Genomic DNA, 16,740 nt, shown 5'->3' on the forward strand with positions numbered 1-16,740 from the left:
CCGTCCCCCGTCTCCCCCATCTCGTTCTCTCTTTGCCAGTATTCCCCCTCCCTCGCTTTGTCACCTAAAAGCAAGCATCTCTCCAGCCGCGGCTTGGCGGGCTTTGTGCTTTGGCCCGGCATCCTCCCGTGGGGGGAAGCAAAAAGCACCCGTTCCTTACTTTCCACTCCCCTCCCCCGCCCAATCATAATCATTTAGAAGTTTGCAGATAACTCCTCTTATTAAGGAAACATTCTCTCCCCCCCCCCACTCTCTCTCCGTCCCTCTGCCAAGAAATAAAAGTTATCCTTTTTGAATTTCTAGCCACGTCCTTTTTCCTCTTCTCTCTTTCTGCATGCCTTGCTCGGCTCCCCACCTTCCCCTTTGCACGGCTTAAAGAGAAATCCCGGGAAAACGTGGCTGCGTCCCAGGATTTCTCTAGGTCAACTCTTTTTATTATTGAAAAAGGACCTGGAGTATTTATTCAGAATCCAGCAGCCTCCTCGTCCTCTGATGCCCTTTACCCCCCTCCTCCTTTCTTTTTTAAATTTTAAATTATTATTTTTATTTTTGCTACCCCAGGATTTTGGAATTTCATCTGGATTATCCTCCGGCAAGCCGGTCAGACTGGAACACACAGCAACATTGTAGAACTTGGTCTTCTGCAGTGTGCAAAGTCAATTCCCTTCCTCCCCCAACATAAGGGGGGTGTTGGTTTTTCCCAAAGACTAGTAGCCTCTAAGAAGGTCTGGAGGAGGTTTGGCACAGAGAAGAGCTTTCTGGGACTTGTTCCCTTTTTCTGCTGCAAAGGATGCTCCCTGTTTAACTTCCTTTCTGGCTCTTCCAGAGAGTCATGACAGTCTTGCTTCCCAGCCTTGCAAACCTTTATCTCTGGAGTGGGAATCTCCCATTTAGTCTGCTTTTCCCCTTGCCTGCCACCTGCCAGCACTTGTCGCTTTAAATAACCCAACTGTGCAAACTGAGGGAGACTTGCCAAAGATGCAAGGATGGGGAAGGTGTCCTCATCACCATCAGCCTCTTCCTGAACTGGCTCCATCCCGGGTTATCTTCCTCCAAGCTTCCCTGCTCTTCTTCCGGTAATTGTCAAAGAAGAAGAAGAAGTTCCAGTTGCACGTGTCCCACATTGGGAAGTTCTTGATGGCTTCTCTAAGGAGAGTGAAAGTCTTGCTGATCTTAAACTTGATTGCCGTGGCTGGCTTTGTCCTCTTCTTGGCCAAGTGCAGGCCCATTGCGATGAAGAATGGAGATGCTTTCCATGAAATTCATCCCAGGGCAGAAGTGGCCAACTTGACAGCCCACCCGGCTAACCCCATTCAAGATGCCGTGCTGAAGCGGTTGTCCCTTCTTGAGGACATTGTCTACCGACAACTAAACGGTAGGTCTACTGTTTCTCTTAGGGCTTCATTCCTTTAGTAACTCTCTTGCAGGTCCAGTTGTTTTATTTCGGGTGGCTTTGTAAGAAGCGACTGGATTGCATGTGATGAGGAATCTGGGTCGAAAAGTCCTACAACTAGTGGCAAGAATGGAGAAGGTCTCGAAAACCACGACTGACTTCTCCAGTTAGAAAGGAATGGTGTAAAATACTGATTCCCTGGAGAACTACTTGGATTTGATTTAAGGCAATGTCCAATTCATTTAAGATTGAGGCTTATTGGTTAACACATATCTTATAGAGAGAAGATATGAGGTAGGGAAGGAACTTGGAAACATTTGCCCATTTAGTTTGGACAATACAGAATTAGTATGATCAGTCCTCTGAATAGATACTATAGTTTCTCTCTGGTTGAATTCCCACACCTGCCAAATCTAGTTACTAAATTAACTCTTCTTCTGGTGTGCACAATATATCGTAGCATTATATCATCGCGTAGGCAAGGTTTGCACCATATACTAAGTAAGATACACACATCCTGTCCTTTGATTTAAAAAAAATGCAACCAACGGATGATATTTAATTGATCTAGTTAAAGTTGCTTGTGGGAATGTACTCCCTGAATTAAATGTGGCGGTCTTATCGTGTAAGATCAGGCACTTTGCTGCCCTCCATGTGCTCCTAAAGATATTTTAAAGTCTGAATTTCATCGTGTGAATTCCTGCATGTTGGCACCATCTGTTTTTGCAAGATGATGGTGGCTGTTTTTTCATTGCACTTCTCCTACCTTTCACACCTGGCCAACATTTGGCAGGGTACTCTGTGTATACGATGATTCTGATGTGTGTTTGTGCGCGCTGTGACATGGGGGGAAAATATCAGGATGTTGCCTGCTTTTCCCATGGAGCTTAAAAAAGCATTTATCTCCATCTTCAAAGCTCCCTGTTATTTCAAGTGTTGCAAGCTTTTAGGATCCGGATACCCGGCAGGAGAAAGTTAATAGCTAGCCTAGATGTCATCTATGGGTGAAAAAATAAGAGTAGGAAGAATATGTTAGGAGGTAATTGCGTTCTGTCCCTTCACCAAGTTGGAGATGAAGGAGAAGTTAGTTCTGAGAAGCGATTTCCTCTGCCCGACTTTCAGCATAAGGGTATTGACTTGAGCGAAGCATATTTTAAAATGCTAAAGCTGCAGCCTGACCGTGATGAGATTCAGTCTAAGTAAATAGACATTGTAATAAGCTGCAAGATTCTAAGAGGTTGAATCACCGACTTTCCCATTGGCTGTGTTTACACAATTTGCTTAACCAAGTCAGGTAAAAATCTAATTGCTGCATTTGCATATCCAGCTTGGGCTGATTTGTTTGATTAATACTAAGCGTGTTTAAGGTTGCTTTGTGTGTGTATGGGGCGGGAGACAGACAGACACACACACACACACACACACACACAGATTTAATATGTTAGATGACCTTAACCTGTTTTGTCCTTTGGGTGAACCCCAAAAAGGGCTAATCAGGGCAAATGTATTGTGTGAATGCAGCCATTAAATATGGATGGTGTGCTTTGTCTAGGGCCACTTCCTATATCCTTCTGAGCTTGGAAATAAAATACAGCTAGTGAGTATTAGATCAGTGGGGATGCCTTTAGTTGCAGAAATATCTACGGAGATTCTCAGTCCTCCAGGTCATGGTTGTCCCAAAGGTGCTTTTTCAAAAGGCAAATGGACTTTGTTTTCCCTTGAAGATATTACGCTTCTCATCCAAGAAGTTTCTTCAGCTCTGACTTCTTCCATCAAAACTGAAGAAGCTTCTTAGGATGAGAAGCGAAACGTCATCAGTGAAAACCAAGAAAGTTCACTAGCCTTTTGAAAAAGCACCTTTGGGACTCCCAGAATTTACTTTCATTGTGATGCTGAAATTTGAGTATTAATGCTCATCCTGTTAACTATCAAGTAGCACAACCCTCTATCTTTTCACGCTTGCTTTTACTATTTTAAGTTTAGAATATGTTGACTTTGACTGTACACACACACACACACACACACATACACACACACACACAAACACAGAAACCCATCCTAATCGTAGCCAATTAAATTGATGCAGCCCTGTCTAGCTAGATGACATGGCCCTAACCATTGAAACCTGCTAATAAATGAATAAAGGTAAGGGTTCCCCTCACACCTATGTGCTAGTTGTTCCCGACTCTAGGGGGCGGTGCTCATCTCTGTTACAAAGCTGAAGAGCCAGTGCTGTCCGAAGACATCTCTGTGGTCATGTGGCTGGCATGATTAAACACCGAAGGTGCACGGAACGCTGTTACCTTCCCACCAAAGGTGGTTCCTATTTTTCTACTTGCATTTTTACATGCTTTTAAAACCATTTTACGACCTTTCTGATCGACAAGCTCAGTGTCTTAGCCACTGAGCCACAGTATCCCTATAAACGACATTGGGGGGGGGGGGGGGACTTTTGCACCTAAAGCCAAGAGATGTATTTTATGAGGTGCAACTGTGGAGCCCTTCCAGTTGTTGGAAGAAATATCCATCTGATTCAGTTCCAAGCTGGGAGAAAGGCACTGGATACATGGAGGCTGATTGGAAAGATGGTTTAAAGATGAAGCAGAACCACCAAGCACACGGTTCTGGGCAGCTGACTAGATGGAGTTTAGAGTGAAACGTTTTTATACCCTGTCTTGGGCTCTGCACTTGAACTTCCTGTTCCTGTGCAAGAACATGTATTCTATTGCTTGTTGTCATACTCCCATGACGCCATGTACAAATCCCAGGAGTTTGTCTGGCCTAAGCTTGTTTGATATTTGCCTGATGCAATGAAGGGGCTTGTTGTGCAATAACTATTGTGGGCTTAATGGCTAATCCTACCTTTGTTCAGATCTTGCTGCAGGGAATTTTTGCCTATGAATAGAGCTACCTATCTCTTTATCTCTTAAGGGCTCACATCTGCTGTGGGCTATTAAGGAAGGTGAGGCTGCTTTCCAAGAGCATGTTTCTCCATTTCTCATTCAGAGAATTATAATATTTTGCCTTTTTAATATTTCTCAAAATATTTCATTCTTCTAGGAGAGGGGTGGGTGCAGGGGGCAGATTCTAACAGTTCGGACCAGTTCGGGCGAACCAGTAGCTCCGAAGATCAGCTGGGAGCGAACCAGTTTGCTCCCACGAGCAGGTGGGTCCACCTGCCTGCCCCTGCGCTTCACCTACCTTTATCTGCTCAACTGAGTCGCGCAGCAGACTAGAATAATGCGCCTCAACTGTTTTCCTTCCCAAGCAGTTATCCGGAAGATACGTCTTCTCTAAACTGCGCACAGTGCGCATCCAGACGCATGCGCAAGTGAAGCAAGTGTGTGGTGCAAAGCGCGCGCTCAATGAACCGGTTGTTAAACTGTTAAACTCTGAGTAGGTGACAACTTTCTACAGCATGAAAATGGTATAGATAAGCTTTTCCCCAAACAGCAAAATCCCCCGTGCTGGTTAAATGACTTAAACTTAAGACGTTGTTACAGCAGTCTGATCTTGCATGATGTGGCCACTATTCATCTCCACAATGAGGCACAAAAATTATTTACCCCATGGACCATTAGATTTCTAGTGGCTGCAATCTTATGATCCACATTAGCCACGTCATACCTTGGTTGTGAGGGTGCAGGATGAAATTGCTGGAACAAGTCCTTAAATCGTATAATCTGCAAAGGGCATTATGACTGCATTCACCCAGACCTTTGGTGAGGGAGAGTAAGGCTCCTCACTTCGTGCTTTATTTGGGTTGACTTTATTGTGATCACTTAGTTTGATTCTTGTGAGGTAGCATACAGGTTAAATTATTATTGGTTGATCGCAAAGTCAGCCAGATTATATTTGGCATTTTTATTCACCTACTAAACCAGGGGTAATCAACCTTTTTATACCTACCGCCCACTTTTGTGTCTCTGTTAGTAGTAAAATTTTCTAACCGCCCACCGGTTCCACAGAAATGATGATTTATAAAGTAGGGAAGTAACTTTACTTTATAAAATTTATAAAGCAGAGTTACAGCAAACCCCTACCGCCCACCATGACAGCTGGAACGCCCACTAGTGGGCAGTAGGGACCAGGTTGACTACCACTGTACTAGATGATAATTCGGTGTTGCCTAGGTATTTATTTAAAGGGGGGAAAATGTCCGGACCAAACGTAATTTCTAGTGTTGGATTTTCCCCCTTACCAGAGGGAGCCCCCTTGGGGAGTACTGTGAAGCCGTTACCATGGCAACTCCACTGCACTGTATAGTAGGACAGTGAGGACCCGGATTGTTGGGGGCAATATGCTGACTCTGTAAACCGCTTAGAGAGGGCTGAAAGCCCTATGAAGCGGTATATAAGTCTAACTGCTATTGCTATTGCTATTGCTATAGTAGAAGCCATTTTATGGCAGTACAGTAGAATCCATTTTAAGGCACAACAGGTTGTATCTTAACAGAACACACACCCCGAGGGGTGTTAGGGGTGTCTTACCCCTACAGTATTTTTTTTCCCAGAGAGTAAGTCATCTATGTACCAAGTTTGGTTGAAATTGCTCAAGGCATTCCAGACACACACACACACACACAGAGAGAGAGAAACACACACACAGAAACACACACACACACAGCGATTTTTATTCCAATCCTTCCCAAGGACCTGAGATAGGAAAATGTTGCTTTTTGATGGTGTTAAAGGTGCTGCCACAGGTTGTAAACTGTTTCAAATAAAGTTGTGTTTCGCAATTGGCTTTTGGTGATTTGGTCAATCCCCAATAATGTTCAAATGGTGCTCCAAATATTTTGGGATTGCACTCGAGTTAGTACTATTTGGACTAACCTTGCTTTCATTTGCCACACTTCTATTTGCAGGGTTTGTGATTTGTGATTTTACGTCTTGTGATTTTCTCCGGTTCTTCCTCTCCTCTTCCTCTGTCTCCAGCTATTTCAATGTCCACCATCCAGGTTTATTTTGCCTCTTTCTCATCAACAATGATTAAATCTGGAGTGTTGTGTGGCTAATGCTTGTCTGTTTAAATTCTAAAGTCCTGGAGCATTTTAGCTTCTCCATTTTCTATTACAGGCAGTCCTTGACTTACAAAAGTTTGTTTAGTGACCATTCAAAGACACAACGGCACTGAAAATGTGACTTATGACCATTTTTTCACACTTACAACCGTTGCAGCATCCCCTTGGTCCTGTGATCAAAATTCAGACACTTGGCAACTGGTTCATATTTGTGACCTTTGCTGTGTCCCAAGGGTTAGGTGATCCCCTTTTTGCGACCTTCTGACAAGCAAAGTCAACGGGGAAGCCAGATTCACTTAACAACCGGGTGACTAACTTATCAACTGCAGTGATTCGCTTAACAACAGTGGCAAGAAAAGTTGTAAAATGGGGCAAAACTCACTTAACACATGTCTCACCCAACCACAGAAATGTTGGGCTTAATTGTGGCCGTAAGTTGAGGATTACCTGTACATTGTCTATTTTCTGGTCCTACCAATTCAGGTGATGATATTATCATATCAATTATATATGTTGCCAGTTATTTAGCTAGTGTTGGCCTTTGTACGTATTGAGCTCCTCCCAAGAATGAGGATGTTGTAATGCAGTGTTTCTCAACCTTGGCAACTTGAAGATGTCTGGACTTCAACTCCCAGAATTCCCCAGCCAGCGAATGCTGGGAGTTGAAGTCCGGACATCTTCAAGTTGCCAAGGTTGAGAAACACTGTTGTAATGTATAAGCCAGAGGTGAGTTACTACCACTTTGGACCGGTTCGGCTGAGTAGATAGTAACTCGGCCTGCCGTGCCCCTGAACCTGTTCTATTGTCAGTGCCGCCATCTTGATTTTCAGTTCTGCGCATGCACAGAACAATATTCGTTGCAAAAATGTATTTTTTTTCTCTCTTTCTAACGTACGCATGCACAGACCTTTTTAGGTGCAAAAGTGCACGTGTGGGGAGCATTTTTTGAGCACTGAACCAGCAGTAATGCTGGCAGCAATCCACCCCTGGTATCAGTGTGTGCAGATCCAGTGTGTGAATTGTCCTAAAAATACGAGTTCCAGGTGTAGTTATAAAAGAAACAGACGTTGTGATCTCCGGAACTTAAAAATTTATTGCCCACTAAGCTTTCGTTAGGGCCTATCACTTGCGCAATGGCCAAATTGATTAAGATCGTATAAAGGCAGGTATCTCTTTAATGGCTTTTACGCTGTTAGCAATGGCGAACGAAAATTTAGCGAGCAGTATATTTGAAAGTTTTAAAGTTCCGGAGATCACAATGTCTGTTTCTTTTATCATCACACTGTCTGTGAAAACTTAGGACTTTTCAAATTTGGCTTTAAATGAGAACACTGAGGGATTCTACCACAGTCCTCAGTGTAAATACCTCTCATAAGTAATCTTTTTCAGTGACATTGTAAGATTGAACGGTTGCTAAACAAACAGTTATAAGTTGAGGATTACTTTGTCATTGGCCCAGATTGCTGGACTAATAATGATTTAATACCCAACTAACTTGAAAGTATAAGCTTTTGCCCATGTAGGAGCCATGGTGGCACATTGGTTAGAATGCAGTATTGCAGACTGACTCAGCTCACTGCCAGCAGTTCGATTCTGACCAGCTCAAGGTTGATTCAGCCTCCCATCCTTCCAAGGTCGGTAAAATGAGGATCCAGATTGTTGGGGGCAATAAACTGACATTGTAAAACTGTCCAGAGAGGGATGCAAAGTGCTACGAAGTGGTATATAAGTCTAACTGCTATTGCTATTCCTAGCCTATGCCTATAGTGGGCAGTCTTGAGATTTTGCTGATAGCAAGTGGCAACTCTAGTTGAACTGGGCTGAACAGTCAAGCAGCTTTGGACTTCAATAATTAATTGTTGGATGGTAGACCTAAGGAAATTTTGGACTATAGCATAAAGTGGGAAGTTGACAAAAATAAACAAACCCTGAAAGAATGCAGTTTCATACTGTTGCCAAGAAAACTTCATGACATCATCAGGTGTGGAATGTGACTTGAAGAACATTTATTTTCTGACTTTTAATAGACTCTTCTCTGATTCAACATAGGAGCATGCCTTTAAATCACCTACAGCAGGTGTGTCAAACCTAAGGCCCCTGGGCGAGATCCGGCCCATGGGGTGCTTAGATCTGACTCTCGGGACCTGCCTCGAAAACAGCAAAGGACCAGCCTGCGGTGACTCTGCCAGCAAAAACAGGCTTAAAAACAAAACAAGAGGATGAATGCTTCCCCTTTTGAATTTGAGCATGCAAGAAGGAGCGGGAAAAGAGAAGGGAAAGAAGAAAGGCAAAGAAAAAGAAGGAAGATGGAAAGAGAGCAAGGAAGGAAAAAAATAAGGAAAGAGGGGAAGAAAGAAGAGAAAAAATGAAGAGGGAAGGAAAAAGAAGAAAAGGAAGGAAGGAAGGAGATTATAATGAGAATGAGTGAGGGTCTGGGGGAAATCCTGCCTTAGCACTTGGCCACTGGAGGTACCCCCAACATAAGTGACGTCGAGTTGACCACGCCCACCATGGCCATGCCTCCTGGCGATGACCCCCCCCGCCCTCTGGGGTCAAACATAACCCTGATGGGCCCTCAATGAAATCGAGTTTGACACCCCTGACCTATGGTGTCTCCCTCAGCATAAACATCTGATGGGTTGTATACCTTGCAAATTGACTTCACTCAGGTTAGTGGGGGACAAAAAACCATTGTTTGGGGCAGGGGTTGACAACCTTAAACACTCAAAGAGCCACAAAGGTCCTAACCGGAAGCCCCTCATTCAATTCCAGAGCCAGCCGGGGTTCCACCACAAAACCGCGCTCGACTAAACCGCGCCCGACTAAACCGCGTCGCTGATGTCATCAACAGGGTGACAACAGCACGGAGACAGAAGCACGCTGTAAACCCTAAACCTAAAATTAACCCCTAAACCTAAACCTAACCCCCCTAAACCTAATCCTAAACCTAACCCTAAACCTAACCCTTAACCTAACCCTAAACCTAACCCTAAACCTAACCCTAAACCTAACCCTTAACCTAACCCTAAACCTAATCCTAACCCTTAACTTAACCCTAAACCTAACCCTTAACCTAACCCTAAACCTAACCCTAACTCTTAACCTAATCCTAAAGCTAACCCTAAAGCTAACCCTAAACCTAACCCTTACCTTAAGTTGAATCGGCTTGCTTTCAAAGCGCTATTTAAAGCGCCCTTCTTTCTCCGCGCTGGCTGTTGTCGCCCTGTTGATGACATCAGCGATGCGGTTTAATCAGGCGCGGCTTAGTCAAGCGCAGTTTTGACGGGTCACGGCCGGCCGGAAGTCCGGTTTCCCCACCATAATCTTCTCCTAGCCCGGCGTTCTTTTTCCCTCTACCTCTCCTAATCGAAAGCCCTATCAATTGTGGAGCTGACCGGAAAACCCACCCCTTGCCATAGAGTCTCCTCCTGGCGTACCCTACTTCCCCTCCCCTCTAACTGGAAGCTCCTCTCAAAATTGTGGTGGGAGCCGCAGCAGAGGAACGAAAGAGCCTCCAGAGCCGCAGGTTGCTGATCCCTGGTTTGGGGGAAAGGCGAGCTATTTAATCCAGAGGTGTCTTGCTTGTGGGCGATTCTGTGTGCAGCCGCAGCTTTTATTTATTTATTTATTTACAGGAGGTGACTTGCAGAGAGGAAAGAAGGCAAGCATAACCGACATCCTTTGGTGAGAGTTAGAAAGGTACACGCTGCATTTACCTAAATTATGTAGCGTGCTGAGTGGTGCAGTTTTGAGATGGAGAAACTCATCATAATAGGCCTCAGACCGGTAATAAAGATCTCTCTGTTAAATTGACAGGGCATGGCTTTAAATCTACACATCGTGTTCCGGCCTAAGGCCTATAAAACACAGTGCTGGCTTTTTTCCCCAGGTTGTGTAGGGTCAACTTGGAAAAGCAACCCACGTTTTAGACAACCATCTTCAGAGCTGAACTATAACCTTCATCTTTTGGCTTGAAAAGCAAACCATCTCAGAGGGTCTGTAGCAGTGGTGGGATTCAAATAATTTAACAGCCGGTTCTCTGACTTAATGACCAGTTAGGTAGGCAGGGCTCGGTGGTCATGTGACCATGTGGGTGTGGCCAAGTCAAGGTCACTCAGGTCGATGGGCGCTTCACCTTAGCTGTTACAATGGTAATAAGGGTTAACTGGAGAGGCAGTTTCTATAAGCAGGGAAATAAAGATCAGGCTAGAAACAACACCAGAACGTTTCCTTCCTGCCTTCCTTACAGGATTAGCCCTGTAAAGTGGGGAAAAAACAAAATGAGAATTCTTCCAACAACCGGTTCTCCGAACTGCTTAGAAAGTTAACAACCTTTGGGAGGAGGCTGTTTGCAGGACACAACTATTATACTAAAGCTGGAGAAGCTCTTGTGTGTATTTCTTATCTGTGGAAGACTGGGTTGCTGCCAAAGTCTTGTCGGTGTGTTAATTTACTGTGAATAAATTGTCTAGCGGTTATCTTGTGTCATCGTGACTCACCGTACGGAGGGGGGGGGGGTCAGAACATGTAGACTAGACTGGCCCAGACCTTAATGGTTCATTGACAGAGGTGTGTGTGTGTGTGGGGGGCTAAGTTTCTGCCTCCCTTTTAGGAAAATATTCTGCCCTTTTAATATTTCATAAAATATTTCATTTCCCTAGGAGAGGGGTGGGTGCTAACTTCCTACACAGGCTATTAATGCAGGTAGTCCTCGACGTACAACAGTTTGTTTAGTGACCGTTCACTGGGCCTACCTTGAGGTTACATATGATTTGGTTTCTACGTTGCGATGGCTGGCCTTGCAAACTCCAGGATTTAGAAATGACCTTCTCCAGCAAAACTTTCTTCAGGGCCGTATTGTAGTCTTCTCTCCATACGACAGACATGCCTCTCTCCACATCCTCCATCTCCTTCTCTCCTCATGAGCTTCTGATGTTTGCTTTTTATGGAAGATGCCTCAAGGCCATTGAATTAGCTGAGCTATAACTATAAAGTCAATGGCCGAAAGCCTACAGCTTCTATTTGTTTAAATAAGGTTTGAGTAGTCAGACCTCAATGATCAAGTAATTTGGAAGATTAAGCCAGAGAATGAGGCGATCATAGCACAAGTGCGCCCAAATACGGCTGTAGGCAGAAGTATTGGGCAGGAATGGAAAAGCTCTAAGCCTCCATTCTCATCCGTATGCAGTCACTTTAGGTTAGGTTAGGTTCCCTGCAGTGGTGGGTTTCAAAATTTTTAGAGCCTCTTCTGTAGATGTGGCCTGCTTTGTGGGAGTGGCTTGCCAGCCATGTGACCGGGTGGGAGTGGCTTGTCAGCAATGTGACTGGGTGGGCGTGGCCAACTTGTAAAATGTGGTGAAACTCACTTAACGCTCTTGCTTAGCAACCAAAATGTTGGTTCAGAAACTCTGGCATTTGAAGCAGGCAAGTCTTAAAGCTGTCAAGTTACAAGACCCTTGCACCCCTTAACCTTTAGAAAAAAAAAACCCGGGGGTGTTCAAACTTGACAGCTTTAAGACTTGTGGACTTCAACTCCCAGAATTCCTCCTCTCACTCTTTATCTTGATGATGTGTGGACGGGCGGGGGGAGGGAGCTGGAACCAGTTCTAAATGGCACTATAGATTTGTGGAACCTCTTCTATAGAAGAGGTTAGAACTAGCAGGAACCCACCCCTGGTTCCCTGGCACCAGAGGCGGGTTGCTCTGGCCCGGATCGGTCGAACCGGTAGTAGTGGTGGCAGGAGGCACTGCCCTCCCACTGGATGCTTCTGCGCATGAGCAGAAGAGTTTTGAGTGCGCCTGAACTGGTAGTAAAAAAATTGGCAACCCACCATTGCCTCACACATATGTGCTAGTCGTTCCCGGCTCTAGGGAACAGTGCTCATCCCCGTTTCAAAGCCAAAGAGCCAGCGCTGTCCGAAGACGTCTGCGTGGTCATGTGGCTGGCATGACTCAATGCTGAAGGTGCACAGAATGCTGTTACCTTCCCACCAAAGGTGGTTCCTATTTTTCTACTTGCATTTTTTATGTGCTTTCGATCTGCTACATTGGTAGAAACTGGGAGAAGCAAGGGAGCTCACTCTGTTACGCGGCGCTAGGGATTCGAACCGCTGAGCTGCCGACCTTTCTGATCAACAAGCTCAGCATCTTAGCCAACTGAGCCACTTCGTCCCTTTTATGTAGTCACTACATATTTGTAAATAAGTTAGCTAAAGATTTTGGTTCTTCCAAAGTTGCACTGTTGAAGCTGCTGTTTCCTAGAGACGTACAAATTGGTGTGATTTGATTGTAAGAATTGATTTGATTCAGACTTTCAAAATCAATGGCTTAATTTGATTTGGGAAAACAATTCAGTTAGAGAATTAAAAAGCCTTCCTTGGACAGGAAGTCCTTTACTTGTGATCACAATGGAGCCCCAAAGTTTTATGGCTGAAATGAGACAGGTGTTAAAGAATTTTGCCCTATTTTATGATCTTTCTTGCCGCAGTTGTTAAGTTAATAAACATGGTCATTATATGAGTTGAGCTTCCCCATTGATTTTACTTGTCAGAAGATCACAAAGGGGAATCTCCTGACCCCAGGACACTGCAACCATCATAAATATGTGTCAGTTGCCCAAAGTCCAAATTTTGATCACGTAACCATGGGGATGCTGCAATGGTCGTAAGTGGGAAAAATGGTCATATTTCCAATGCTATTGTAACTTTGGTCAGTAAATGAATGGTTGTAAGTTGGAGACTACTGTTCTGACCTAGGCTTCCCAAAAAAGCATGAGGCAGAGTACTGGTCCCGACAAAATCACTTTTATTAAATGAATGTGAATTCCCCTCATTCACATTCAGCAAAGGCCTGGCAAACAGTCTTTCAAAGGAATATTTATGACTACAGGACTTATCTAGCTTGGAAATCTGCCAGGTAAATATTTTCCAAAAGCAGTGCAGCGCAAGGAAAGACTTGGCACAGAGTCTCTGGGATTCACGGACAGATCTTCCCACTCCTGAAACGAATGAATGAATTGTTTCCTGCAAAAGCCCACTCCCCTTCCGCTCCTCTTTTATTTCCTATGGGAGGGGCCATTCACCTTCCACCTGTGGCTTTACTCTGAAGTCTATCCTGATTTCTGAGTTGTTCTTTTCTTCTGGAAGACCTGCACATATGCACACTGGGAACAGACTCTAGCTGTTCCTCTGCCTCACTGCTGTCTACAGAGGTGGGTTTCTACTGGTTTGGACTGCTTCAGCCAAGTAGGTCGGTTCCATCAGCGGAGAGGCCATTTTGGTTTTTGGTTCTTCGAATGCACAGAACAATCTTCATTACAAAAATTTAATTTCCCCTCCTTTTCTAATGTTGTGCACATGCACAGAACCTTTTTAGGTGCAAATACACATGCGTGCGGAGCATTTTTTGCATGCCGATGCTGGTAGCAACTCACCCCTGGCTGTCTAATTCCATAGGCACCTGATCACTGCCAGACGGCCTTGGCCCTGTCTCTGCCTCTGATGCAGAGCTCTCGTCTCAGCCTTCCCCATCCTCCAGGACTGGCCCATGCCCCTCCCCAACCACCTCACTGTCCGACTCTGCTGCCAGTTCTGCTGGCTGCTGGCGGGCCACAACAACTACCTGTACATACACATATACATGTACACGCACACACATAAACACACACAGACATATAGCACAACCAATTAGTGGGGTGTAAGATCCAGGCATCAATAGCATAACATTGAATGATATACAGGAACATCTGCATAGAATATGGGCTAGACCTTCCCAAGTACAGCTGGAAGGTTCCACAGAAGGTTAGGGAGAACAATGGGGCTAAGATCCTGTAGGGATTCCAGATCCAAACAAACACGTAAGTACTGGCCAGTCAACTGGACATCGTGGTTAGTAGACAAGAACCAGAAGACAGCTGTGGGTCTAGATGTAATGGTGCCAAGTGACAGCAGCCTCAAGAAGGTGTCTGAGAAGCTAGTGAAGTACAAGGCCCTGAAGGAGGAACTAGAGAAGATGTGGAAAGTCAAGGCCAAAGTGGTCCCAGTGGTTGAATCTATGACTCCTAAACTGGGAAAGGGGCTCCAACAGGTCCCAAGAACAATTTCAGAACCCTGTCTAGATGAATGCAATACTAGGACCAGCTAAGGCCATAATGATCAACCTATGATATGTGTGCCACAGGTAGCATGCAGAGACATTTCTGAGGGCATGCAAGGCATTGCCCTGGTCAGCTCCAGTGCACATGGCCAACTGATTTTTGGCCATTTTTCTCCTTCCGGAGGCTTCCCTAAACCCTCTGGAGGGCAAAAAATCTCCCGCCCAACGTGCAAACCGGACGTTTGGGAACTGACTTCTGATTTGTGCGTTGGGCTGTTTTTTGCCCTCTGAAGGCTTCAGGGAAGCCTCCTGAAGCCACCAGAGAGAGAAAAATGGCCCAACATGCAAATTGGAAGTCTGTTCCTAAACTTCTGGTTTGTGTGTTGGGCTGTTTTTCGCCCTCCCTAGGCTCCTAGAAAGCCTCTGGAGCCTGGGGAAGGCGAAAAATAGACCTATAGGACTCACCAGAAGTCAGAAAACGGGCCATTTTCGGCCTCCGGAGGGGAGGGGAAGGCTGTTTTCGCCCTCCCCAGGCTCCAAGAAAGCTGTGCACACAGGGGGCACGGTGCGAGGGGTATTAAATTATGAGGGTATGTACCAGTGGTGGGTTTCAAAAATTGTTCAAACCTACTCTGTGGGAGTGACCTCCTTTGTGGGAGTGGCTTGCTGCCCATGTGACCAGATGGGAGTGGCTTGCCGCCCATGTGACCGGATATGAAGATGCCGACGACACTTGTCAGAACCACCTTAAATTACCTCACACACAGCACTGGCATGCATAAGAATATGATGTATACTTGTTTTTTAAAAGGCATCTTTGGTTTGTGTTAAAACAACTTCGACACACGCAATGTTCTGATTGCACCACAAACGCAGTAGTCATCCTTACCTTTCACAGAGGCACTGAGTTTTATAAATATGACCATGATAGTGTAGAATAATCATATCCAAGGACCAGTGGTGGTTTTCAAAAAATTTTGGAACCTCTTCTGTAGGTGTGGCCTGCTTTCCGGGTCCACTGGTCGAACCTCTTCTAACCAGTTTTGTAGATTTGATGAACTAGTTCTACCAAATAGTGCAAACTGCTGGGAACCCACCTATGGTATGTACCCAAGGCAAAAATGGCTTGCCATCACTGAGCTAAGGTCCTACACAGAACCCTCAAACTCCCAGGTCTGTGGTAGAGGACCCAAGATTGAGGAAGTCAAGACCACCCATAGGGGTGAGATGGAATACTTGTCTGTCTGTCTCCATCCACCAAAGACTATTCAATCACAGGATTGTTTTGGAGACATTTAGTTTGAACAAACAACTTGATGTAAATCTAGAATCTGATTCAAGGAGGTGAATTCAGAAATTCTATTGAATTGAGGTGCATTTTTTTTGCACGGATTTGTTAATCAGCTCCTCAAATCACACATCTTTTTTCGTTTGGTACACCTACTATTGTCTACTGAAATCTCAAGCAGTATACCACTTCTGAGGTGTAAAGAAGGAGTTTTAAATCTGCCATTTGGGTTGGAGCATGGTTGGAAGTTATCAAGCCTCTGGGTGAAAATTCTAATTGAAAAGTTGACTTGAAAAGACACAAAGTACATTTTAAGTGTTCCCAACAAATTTGCACATTGATGTGTGGACCTCCATGTGTTCTCTTGATAGCTTTTTCTTTGTAGAACTTAAAGGTAATGCGGCTTCGAGTGACACAATCAACACCAATGACTTGTGCCTTAAATTAAAAAAAAAAAAACATCCTGTGAGCATAATATATGATTGTTGCAATGAAAGAATTGACTGGCTAAAGAGTCAAATCAGCATCTCGGGAAAGTTTCTTCTGATTTTGCAATTTTGTTTTCTGGAAATCTTTTTGCAAAGGAAAAATAGACTTAGAACTGCAAAGGCAGGAAACAGTGGACTCACAACTGATGGTTGACCTATATTGTGGCAACTTATAAGGCAGCTGTTTTTGTTTTTGTTTTAAAAAGTGAACTATTTTTCCATTCTCTTATTGAAGGTAATCGAGATGGGATTTAACATAAGATGGGGGTTGGACTGGAAGACCTCTAAGGTCCCTTCCAATTCTATTTGATTAATTGTTTAATAGAGGTGGAGTTACTAATAGGGGTCATTCTGATCTGAACTATCCAATTGTTTCAAGTGGGATTCTCAAAATTACTTTGATTGGAATCTTCACATCACTATGATTCTATGAATCATGCTGGATTATAAAAAA

At 44.5% G+C, this 16,740-nt stretch overlaps 1 protein-coding gene across 1 annotated transcript in view; it reads left to right on the forward strand.

Annotated features, from left to right (window-relative positions):
* Nucleotides 1-1,137: 1,137 nt before the first annotated feature.
* GALNT17 (polypeptide N-acetylgalactosaminyltransferase 17) overlaps nucleotides 1,138-16,740 on the forward strand; it is a 387,132-nt gene continuing 371,529 nt past the window's right edge. Inside the window, exon 1 of the mRNA XM_032216602.1 lies at nucleotides 1,138-1,375. Coding sequence (XP_032072493.1) covers nucleotides 1,138-1,375 — 238 coding nt within the window. The remainder of the gene's footprint in view (nucleotides 1,376-16,740) is intronic.

Source organism: Thamnophis elegans, chromosome 4 (assembly GCF_009769535.1).
Source record: "Thamnophis elegans isolate rThaEle1 chromosome 4, rThaEle1.pri, whole genome shotgun sequence".
NCBI lineage: Eukaryota > Metazoa > Chordata > Lepidosauria > Squamata > Colubridae > Thamnophis > Thamnophis elegans.